General features: G+C 37.8%; 1 protein-coding gene across 7 annotated transcripts in view; it reads left to right on the plus strand.

The window, feature by feature from the left end:
* Positions 1–10,831, plus strand: part of LOC117414964 (ELKS/Rab6-interacting/CAST family member 1) — a 374,494-nt gene extending 363,663 nt beyond the window's left edge. For all 7 annotated transcript variants that reach the window (XM_059026821.1, XM_059026823.1, XM_059026822.1 and 4 more), the window contains one exon: positions 130–10,831. In XM_059026821.1, coding sequence (XP_058882804.1) covers positions 130–267 — 138 coding nt within the window. In that variant the 3' untranslated portion in view covers positions 268–10,831. The remainder of the gene's footprint in view (positions 1–129) is intronic.
* Positions 10,832–11,418: the final 587 nt, after the last annotated feature.

Genomic DNA, 11,418 nt, shown 5'->3' on the forward strand with positions numbered 1-11,418 from the left:
ATTTGAAGTTGGGCAGCTGTCGTGGATAAATAATTTATCATAAGACTTCAACACGCTGTTTTGATTTTTGTTTAGTTTTATTTTATTAGCACATGACAAATAAAATACGTGCTTGTTTCCCTCACACAGCTGGAGGCAGAGCTGGAGAAATGCGAGAAGGAGAGCGCGGAACTCCAGGAATACGCCAACACTGTCCTCCAACAGATAGCCGATCACTGCCCTGACATACTGGAACAAGTCGTCAACGCGCTGGAGGAGTCGTCGTGATGGGAAGGAAGGGGAATCTCATCTGCTCCCTCGCTCTGCAAGATCCCTCCAGTCTCAGGTCCACTCTGATGTCTCAGTCCGGTGTCTGCGTGTGTGGGGGAGATCAAAGGACAGGTCTGAGTTCTACCCTAGTCACTCAGCACAGCAACATCTGTTATGTAAAACCTTTATTTGGGACTGGAAAACTGCCTCCCCCTCCATCCCCAGTGTTTCTGGTGGTATGTCAAGCTTCATTTTATCTGTCAAATCAGTGTTTTGTGATTTGCAGTGTTTATAGAAAGAAAGAAAGAAATAGCATACTGTAGTTTTACAATTCCTCTTTATTAGTACAATGATTTATTCCCATGTCGCAGGACAGAGACAATGGTTTTATTGTTGAAGCAAAATAATAAATAAATGAACATAAAAAAAAACATTTAGCAACTGCTAGCACCTTGTCTGGTCTTTGACGATTGGGTGAGGAGGACAGTATGATTTAATGTAATATAATAAAATATAAATTGGGAATTCCCAGATTACAAAACTGACTTGGTACTGTACAGCTACGGCCAAACGTTTTGCATCACCCTATAGAATTAACACATTTTGCTTCATGAAGTCGAATGAAACCTGCTGAATAATGTTACGTTAACATATTGAATTACATACCGCTTTGTAGTTTTCCATATACTTAACGATAAACTGATAAATTATAAAATTTGGCATTTTACTTCTAGTATGGCTTCCGGTAGACTTCTGCCATATCATTTTGTAGTTTCTTTGATTTATATGATGTTAAATAAAAATATCTAAATTGTGTTCATATAGTTTAAATTACGTCTCAATCCTAAAATTCTAGGCGATGAAAACATATGTCCATAGCTGTCGTCCATTCATGTAATGAGCTAGTAACTTCCAAAAGGAAAACCTCCTGCCCTTCTCCAGGCTTTCTAGCTGCAGATCCAACCAAGTTCATTCCTGATAGTGCAAACACAGCCAGTGCAGTGCAACCAGGTTTGCAGTCCTGCCTTGACAATATCGCATCACGCAAAGTTTTGTTAGCCCCTCTAACTGGGCAGAAACACGAGACATCTGCGAAGATGATCTCTGGTCAGCAATGGTATGGAGCATCACCTGGAGTTTTGAGATCATGCAAAACAGGTGGACCACCCATAAAATCAACTAAACACATCAGCAACATGGCTACAGCTGCACAGGCAGGGCTAGCCTGGCCAAACACAGCTGCATTGGTAGGGCGGTGCAGGCGTGGATGTCAGCAGGACATGTTTCCTCTCCTCCATTAGCCATTTTAATTGCTTTTTTTCTTTTTAACCAGTTCCTTTGTTTGTAAACTGTTTCATTACAGTTTTTCTCCTAATCTGCCTTTACCTGGCGCTGTTGTCTGAAGAGCCCTAAGCGCTGGGGTGGAGGTTGAATTGTCACGTGACTTGAATGGAAGGAGGAAGGCTGTTCAGTCCTGGCACTTGGAATTCTCCAGACAAGCTCAAGGCTGGTAAAGGCAGATTTTGAGGAGAAAAAACTCAATCTGGGAGCAGCAGAACCCAGAACTACTCAGAATAATTGAACCCTGTAAAACAGAAAGGGGGGTGTAAAAAATCTATTAAATCCATGCTGCTTTTTCTCTGCTTTTTGCCTCCAAAACCTCCAAGAAGAAGCAGGCAGGACTTGAACTTTCCAGTCATCAGAGTATTAATTCAAAGTATCTATGCAAGATGAGGGCGCCTCAGTTTGGCTAACATGCGTAAAGATGGTTTCATTGCCATGTTAAGTATTTAACCTCACAGAACTGGGGGGGGGGGGGTACAAGACAGAGAATACATGGAATTAATGGAAACAAGTTCACAGCTCATCATGTCATTGTAATTGAACTGTAAAACCTACGTCAGCTAAAGAAACTCATTTCCAGCAGACAAATGTTTCAACAAGGCCACAGTGAAAGATGGCTTGAGGAGACCTTACCAATCTACTCAATTCTTTTCAGTCCATAAAACAATGGGAAATTGTCTTTAAAAATTGGTTTAGTATGAGCAGAGAGGTTTATATAAAGTGAAGGTAAGGAAACCACCCTGAACGGTCACATTTTTGGGGTCAAACTGTATTAATTTATATGGTTCATTTTTTGAGTAGCTGGTCCGTTTCGCAGACTGGCAGCTGACCTAAAATAATGTGTGGTTGCATAACATCCCCTTTCTCTAAACATTGGCTGAGGTTAGGGTGATTGCTAGTACTGAGGATTGATAAAGGAATTGGTATTATTATTATTATTATTATTATTATTATTATTATTATTCACAAACCCTTGACCTGAAAGCGAGCTTCTGAGTTTTGCTCTTACCGAGTAGCTTTTAAGATGTTGAAAGGTTGAGCGTGGATCGAGGTTCAAATGGGTCTGCCTTCCCAGTTTAATAGCTTAGTTTGAAGACAGGGCCACAAGTCTGGTGCTGGGAAACTGCAGGTGGAAGTATGTTTCCCCTGGCTATAACAGGAAAGTGGCACCAATGTATGTTATCTTTCAATTAAAACCTTTAAAACTACAGCATGTTATTAAGGATACTACAGATTGCTATAATAATGAATAATGATGAAGCGGTGTGTTATTAAAAGTTACTAGTCTTTTAGTTTAAGTTAAGTCACCCATCTTTTCATATTTATATCAGGAATTTGAAAGTTGATCCTACACTGTATCCGTGGGGAGAAAGGCATGGTTTTGTCATAGAGTAACACAGTATGCAGTGTGGCAGTTTTGTCAGAAATGCCACTTATTTTCAAAGTTGTGCTGCTAACATTCTAAACATTTGTTCTTTTTTAGTAAGTTGTTTTTGTACATGGCAGATTTCTGACAAAAGGCATAGAAGAACACAACCCATGACACAACAGGTGCTTTGTGGTTTCCTCTGCTTTTTATGAATCTTCAGTTAAGGTTTTGTAAATGAAATAAACAATTTCTGTGCAATTTCCTTAAAGGAAACTTTAATAACATTAAAAAAAGAGCACTTTGTAAAGAATACACCTGAAACAGTAAAGTCAGAACTGGAATAGATGGTATTCTAGTTGGCAACTTAAAATAACAAACTTAACTAGTGGGCAGAACTTGACTGCCTATGCACAGTGGCTTTGAACTCATCTCTTTCAATAATTGGCAGATACTGCTTTTTACACCATTGTTGTGTATCTAACACTAGGCTTCTATAATCTGACAGTAACTCCATGGCAAGATCCAATTGAAGTGTATTAGGTTTATATCATTAGGGCCAGTTAACCATAGAGTTTTGGTCTATTTTTCTTTTTCTATACTGTATTTGTCCTCTCCCTGTGTTTGAAAGGATTACAACCCTGTAGTTTTGCAAAAGGAAAGTGGGTCTAAGTATTCTATTCAGAATAAACTTAATTCCCTTTGTATTACTTTTTTTTTTTTTTTGGCATTAAAAGCAGATGTGGGTCAAAGCTTCTCGTAACAGAAATTGGGGTTGTGAAGTTAGCCCACCCAGATCACAGCCAGCACGTTCCTGCACGCAGCTGCCCCATTCCCCTGGTGAACCTACAGCATGGCATTCCAATCTAATATACAAGGCTTACCTTGAACAAGTCTTAGGAGAACTCCATCGCCCACTGAGCTCTCTTGTTGTTCACTATTTGATGAGCGGACCACAATTTTACTCCATGTTACATTTACCATATAATTAATTGCTGTCTGTTCACCATGGTCTTCCAAAGTTTAGCGATCGATCCACTCTTTAGAAAGTCATTTTTTCATACAGTACTGCAAATGTAGGTTGAGCTCCTTTGAAACTAAACCGGAAGAATCGTATGTTTATGACTTAATGATAACATTTTATAAGAAATGCCTAATTCTTTACAGAAATATTGTTTAACATACTGATAACATTTTACAGGAAGCACCTATAATCTGAGGAAGAAGGAATGAATGAAAATGGTAACCACAGAAATGATGCTTACACCTTGGGCAATTGTGGCACATTGTAAAAAAAACACTGTACCACGTAAATGGGACATAGTGCACATTTTTCCCAGTACACATCATCGACATCCATAAACAATCACCCCCCATTCAGCAATTACAGTGTACAGGCACTAGACACACAGCCGTGCAGAGGTCAGCAGCTGTCTGAGCAGGGTGTCATACTGGTTCCCCCAGGGAGAGTTCCTGTTAATCTTTGTGAAATGTACAGAGCTCCCGCTTTAGATAACGACACGGCTGGTGACTCGGCTGCCAGTTAGGAGCTTAGTTGGCTGATTCATCATCAGGGTGGTTGAAGTCTGGTGGTCGGCTGTGGTGTTTTCCTCAGGCTGCGATTACTGAAGCTGGTCGTAAGGGCAGCCCTCTCCTCTCCAGAGCTTCAGCGGTGATGGTTGTGAAGTCTGGAGGTTTTCTTGGTTACACAGGAAAACCCCATTAGTCAGATCAAATGGGTGGGCTAGCCACAAGAACGAAAAAGGCAAAATAAACAAAGCTAGCCAGAGGCATAGACAGTACAAACCCCATTATCTGAACCGCTCCATTAACACAACTGCAGGCATGCCCACGAGCATATACAGAGACTTCTTACTGCTCAACAATGCGATTTGCTTTGTTCATAGAGGTAAAACTACTGTAAGAAACTTTATCAAGTAGACCAATGTTTCAGCTGATGCCTTTGATTCCTAAATGAGAATAAGTTACTGTGCTGTAGTTTCTAAGTAAGCTCCTCTTTATTCTAAAGTCTATGGATACAAACGACTTCCAACATCTACAGAGCAGTTTCGATTACAGGGTTACTGCTAGATTGCTGGAAACTCACAGGTCTATTTTAGCAAGTGTGTTGTTTACCATCTGGAAAAATTTGTGTGCTTTATTTACATAACCTTAGTTTAGTTGTGGGAAAAATTCCAAAATACTTTATTGGTGGTAATCATTTTTTATAAACAAGATCGTAAACAGGCAAAGGTAAACAGCAGTACCATATAAAACAGATCTCCTGCTCGTACTTTAATGTTATGAAGCCCAGAAATACTGTGCTTGCGAGATAATGATGTGGTCATATTTCTTGAAATGAGTTTTGCCAAATTATTTGTGTTGTCATTGTTAGAGTGAAGTGAAGGGGCGTGAATGCAGTAACACACTCCAGGGTGTTCATACAGGGTTCATTATCCGCAGACCGAGAGGTGGTGTTCGGCACAAGGCAAAGCCAAGGCCTGCATATTGTGGACGACAGTATTTGAAATCCGTGGTGTGTATTATTGTGCTTATTAAATGGCATCCCCACCCCTACCAAAGTGGACTGGCTGTCAAGTCAATCAGTTCCTCTATTCTTGTTATTTCAGGTTTCAAGAGTACAGACAGTCACTTTTTATTAACCAGCATCACATTTCCTTAGTCATGTTCATTCACAAAGACTCCTCGATCTCTGCATTTCCTCTCCCAGTGTCCTGACAATACCCCCTCGACCAAGTCGTTTGAGGCAAAGCTTTCATATAAAAGCACAATGAATTCAATATATTCATTTGTGATGTTCAAGCTCGAGGGTGTTTTCCAAAACTACTGGCTATTTCGTCAGCTTTGTTTTTTTTCTTTTTTTTTTTTTTTTTTTGCTATAATATTTACAATGCCTTTTAATCCTTTCTAATGTGCTGAAGCAGAGCTCAGTTAAAATGAGTTGTGTGTCCATATAAAGCTGTGTTTTGTTTCCCTCCTGTGAACGCACCTATTAGAAAAGTCTTTCTCGAACATTCTCAGACTCCTTTAGGTTTTACAGCTCTGGGTTAGTCGCTTGCCGCCAGAGTGTGTTCTTCTGAATCTGGGAAGGGGCTTGTGGAATCATTAGCATGCCACATTAAACACAGGCCACTCGGTCAGTTGATAAACAGAACTTAATGCTTAATTTGCTCAGTCACTGTTTCATTAGCCATGCCAAATGAAGACCAGAAGACTGTTTATACCAGTTTATAACAGAGGAAGTGCAGGTCCCCTTGTATATTAAACACGATTGGTGGATAATTTGCATTGCGGAACGGATTTCGTTTTCAAGTGCTGTTTTTAAAACTGTCTGACTGTTAGGAATACGCTGCTATAAAAGCAATAACCATAAAAATATATAGCTTGTTTTCTGGAGCCCATGAGTACTGTAGATACAACTATGCTTCTATAAACTATACAGAATTGGAGGGTCTAAAACTGAAGTGCTATACTAATGTTGACATATATTAACCCATGCTATTGGGATCTAGGTGTCCAGATTAACACGTGTTCACTGTCCCCTTAATCTAAGGTGACCATATGGCTCTGTGTTCAGCGGGACAGTTCAGGCTTTTCAACTCACAACCCAATGCATTCTGGTCAGTGTAGTCCTGCTTCTCTTAAAGGAAAGAATGGTACCTGAGACAGGTAAAACCTACCAGAATGCACTGAGTTGTGAGTTGAAAAGCCTGAACTGTCCCAAACTGTCCCTCTGAACACAGAGCCATATGGTCACCTTACCTTAACCTTTCTATGATTGTTTTTCAATCATTCTGAGCAGATCTTATTTCAATTATTCAAATATAGTGTTTGTTTATGTGCAATCGCAGACTAAATTATTTGGGCAGTTTAAAAAAAATGAGAAAAACCATAAAGAAAGTGATTTTCCATTGAATAGAGTAGTTCCTGTTCTGTGTTTGTCAATAATAGCCCACACAGTGCTTTTCGATAAACTGGGTCTTTCTGCTATTTTTCTGGTAGTTTCTCCTTTTTCGTTTAGTTGTATCACTGCCATTTTGAGATTGTTGCTGTACTCTTTAGTTTTAACCATTTTATTTTTTTTTAATCACAAATTTCCCATTTATTTTTCAGCACTTGATGATTATGTATTTATTTATTCTATCATTATTAAGTGTTGGTTTTCAATCATAAAAAAGTATGACATTCGTTTTTGCATATTATTTTTCATTTTATGAATTTTATGCATGTTATGTAATAATTTTTGGTTTTATTATTAAGCTGAATCTCTACTTTAATTGATATCTTTCAATAGAACAATTAGAAATTATAGAAATCACATTCTTTGTAATTTTTCAAAAAATGTAACTGGCCAGATACTTTTGTCTGCGACTGTGTGTGTGTGTGTATATGTGTGTGTGTGTGTATATATATATATATATATATATATATATATATATATATATATATATATATAATATATATATACATACACATACACACACACACACAGTGTTAAGGTGTTTCAAGCCCAGTTTGGGTGCTATTCTGAGTTGCTATTCGTTGCCTGCCAGAGGCATAATGTAGCCCTTGCTAGATCAGCCGAAGGGACTTTACAGAAGTAGTGATGGAATTAAAAGAATAATCTTGACAGTGAATTAAAATAGGGCTTTTCTAAAGCACAAGAGGCACTCTCTGCTGCCCTTTACACAGTTTCTATTTCATGTCAAACAAGCCTTTCTTGGGTGTGAAATTGTCATGCATCACTTCAGTTCTGGACCCTATGGTTTGGATTATTGGTTGCTCCCTGACCACAAGTCACCTATTAAAGGGAGTTGCTGGACAGAGACGGTTACTGTTCTAAAGCCAGCGAGGCTAAGCTGAAAGAATGGTATTAAAATAGGCACAAGCGTATTGGAGCAATAGAGATGCAGAGAGAGAAGTCTGAAGTCTAGTGCAGACGTAATGCCAGCAAAGCCTTCAATTCAGGAATCATGAACGAGTAGAATCGGAATATACTTTGTAAATAGCAAAGAAAGTTCTGTCGTTTGGAGGGTGCATTTTTAAAAAAAAGAGGCATTAAAGCATTAGAGAAGAGCGGCTATGCAAGAGTATAATTTCAAGTGAAGACATGAGGGAAAGATATATTATGATTGCTGCTAAATAGTTTGGATTTCACTGACATACATGATAAAACTATAATACAAAAAATAAAACTACACAACAGCCACAATGGCACAAATTAGTAGCTACCGTTGACTCTGTTACACTCTTTACCTCACGTGCGTTTACTTCTTTTCATAAACTGCAGTAAGAATATTAAATCGTCCATGTATTGCCAGTGTATACTAATTATAATAATTTTTGATTTCTTAAAGGTTAGCGAAAAAGGTATTCAGTGCTAAAACTCTCAATTTACTCTACATTTTAAAAAATTCTACATAACCCTGTTTACAAATGTAGTTAGTCACATATGTTGGGATACTAAAACAGCAATTAGTCACGATGTTAAAACTCCCCAGGCAAACAATGTCCGTTTTGGGTGTTCTGTTGTACATTCTTTTTAGAAGACGTGCTTTTCGTTTTGATTTTTAAAGTCTGCGAAACTTAAGTGATTGTTTAGATTATACTTACAGGGGGAAGAAATGCCAGAAAACAAGGTCTTTATTTATACATACCTTAAAGCAATGGAGTGTCGATATAATTGAACCGTTTATCTGTGTGCTGGTAAGAAATAATAACAGCACTGCACGTTTATTGGATGGATCATTTAATAGTGATTTGTTGTAATTATTATAAAAGCATTGAAATTGGAGTCCCACTGGGTCAAAAAGGCAATTGAGCTGTTGGGAATAAAGTGATATTTATTACAACAGCAACAAAAAATACCATTCTGCCACCATGTCAAATCGTACCGATATGGAGGGTTAGGAAACAGGTCCACTAGCCTGGACTTAGTGAAGGCTGTCCAGTACAGCTTCTGTGCATTTTTTTTTTTATGTTTCCAATGTTAAGGTACCATTGATAAATAAAGCAATCAATCAATAAATAATATTGTAATGTATAACACATGAAAATCCCCAGTGAACTTGTAGTGTGTACTGATGGTCCATTTTGAAAATTCAAGTGTTCAATTATTTAAAATGATTTTTTTTTTTTTTTAAGGGATTTTCTTCAGTGACAATATATTAACCATGTCTGGTGGTGTGTGTGTGTGTGTGTGTGTGTTGGTTTCCTGTCTTCAAGTGTTATAAAGATATATATTCAGGATGAAGGCGCCAATAAGTAAGCATTAGTAGCAGTGTACTTTCTACCAAACGTACATACATATATATGTATAGATATATAGAATTAATGTAAACTTTTGCACACAATGCGAGGGAGGGATAGCGAACATAATGGTTACCGCTGATGTCTTTTTAAAACTAAGAAAAAAAATAAAAACTTGTTTCAAAAACTTTGTCAAATCAAGATGTAAACACAAAGATTTTCAGAAATGTACGCGTGTTTGAAGAAGTACTGTGACTCTGTACTTGGTATCTCTGTATTTCTTTATTTCTTTAGTTTTTTTGCAGCCTGTTGATGAAAATAATGTCTGTGTGATTCTGAGACTGCGGTATTGAAACTGTGATGTGTTTTATATAAGCATAACTGAAAATCGTGTACGTGTCTAACAGAGGAGAGCTCCAACCATGGTGTGGTTCTTATAGGCTAATGAATAAGACCTTTCCTTATTGATTGTGATGCCAATACATGGTCAATTAATCAATCAATCATTGAGCTGCTTTCTTTTTCTGCACATTTCGCTGACGTCTTTTCAAACGGCAGTTTTTTTCTGCTAATTATTTCAACTTGTTGATTTATTGGTAACTTTGTTTTCAGTCATTATTACCTACAAGTCGATTACAACGTTTACCAAAATCTGTTAACTTGCAGTACGAAGCTTGTGTTAAAGGTGTTTCTGTATTTATAAGTATTTTGGAATTACGCTAGAGCTTGAGGAACAGATTTGGTAACTTATACAAGATTTAAAAATAAGAAAATATTTACAGCCTAGTGTGTTATTTTTTACTGATTGCATTTTAACTGGAAATAGGTCTGCCACTTGTCAGTTATATTTTGAGGGTATTATTTAAATACAGAAAAGACCATTGGCATTCGGTTATAATAGGATCCAAAGGTTCATTCCACCACCCAGTATATAAAAGACAAACTCAACACAGACCAGATGCTAAAATGTTTTGTCAACAAGGAAAAAAAAAAGCCACACGTTTCCACTGATCCTGCACAACAGACAGCAGGCATCTCCAGTGTAATCCCTTAGAGACAACATCATTTAAAAAAATTGCAAGCAGAGTATAACTGTGTTAAAACCGGTGCCTAGTACACATTCTGCAAATGTTTCCGCACTGCACAGGGACAGCAGAGAACGGCTCTCCTAATTAAACCCTGACTCGAGCACTCGGAGGGTGGGATGTGGTTCTTGCCATACCACAAACACCACCTGCCGTTACACATGAACCAGAACTGGGTTTAGACGTCCCAAGCTCTCGGTGCTTCGAGACACTGACTTGCACGGCCTTTTCATTGCTCGTCTCTTTCTTAAGGTATGTATTAACCTCTCTGTCAACAGTCCTGCCTTTTTTCTCTTACGGGTCCGTCATTTATAGGAATATACTTTATATTTGAAATTTAAAAAAAGAAATAAAAGTCTTGGTTTGGGCTCTCCTTCAACTTACTAACAAGTTCTTTTTTGTATTTTTTTCTGCAATTGACAAAAAATGTGTATTGCCTTTATTCATCTGTGTGACAAAAAAAGACATTGTATTGTATTCATCTTTGCCTTTGTATATATAAACACTACATTATCAACCTTTTTTGTCTGTTTATTATTTCCCTACTTTGCACCTAACACTAAGACAGCGTCATATATACTTACACCCCGAGACACAGTTCGGACCCACACTTCTAGTAGATGTAAGTATAAATGTGGCAGCTTATTTACAAGGTACCTTGGACAGTCCTACAACGATGTAAAGGGTGTTTTATATATTTTAAATAGGTTTCTTGAACTGTAAATCAAAATGGGCTTTAATGAAACAGTCCTCAGCAAAACCCCTTAACACAGTTCTTAAAGTTGAACAAATAGTATCCATAGCCTTTGAAAGTCTATCCCCTCAGATGTCAGGGCTGAAAAAAGCAGGTGCCCACAACACACATTGAAAGCAGAGTGAGCAACCTGACCAAAGAGCACCTTAGAGCAAAAAAGCTTTTAAATACAAGTGAAAAAAAAACATGCATGTGCTTATAGTACTGTATAATATATAGGTGAGGCCTGAGGCTCCAAGTAGGGTATTGGAGATCAGTCGATCAATGAATGTTTAATTGAGACTCACAAAATAAAAGCCATGGCGATCATTAATCGATTAGTCTCTAATTGCAGCAACATCCTGTAAGCT

Source organism: Acipenser ruthenus, chromosome 7, assembly GCF_902713425.1.
Source record: "Acipenser ruthenus chromosome 7, fAciRut3.2 maternal haplotype, whole genome shotgun sequence".
Taxonomy (NCBI): Eukaryota; Metazoa; Chordata; class Actinopteri; order Acipenseriformes; family Acipenseridae; genus Acipenser; species Acipenser ruthenus.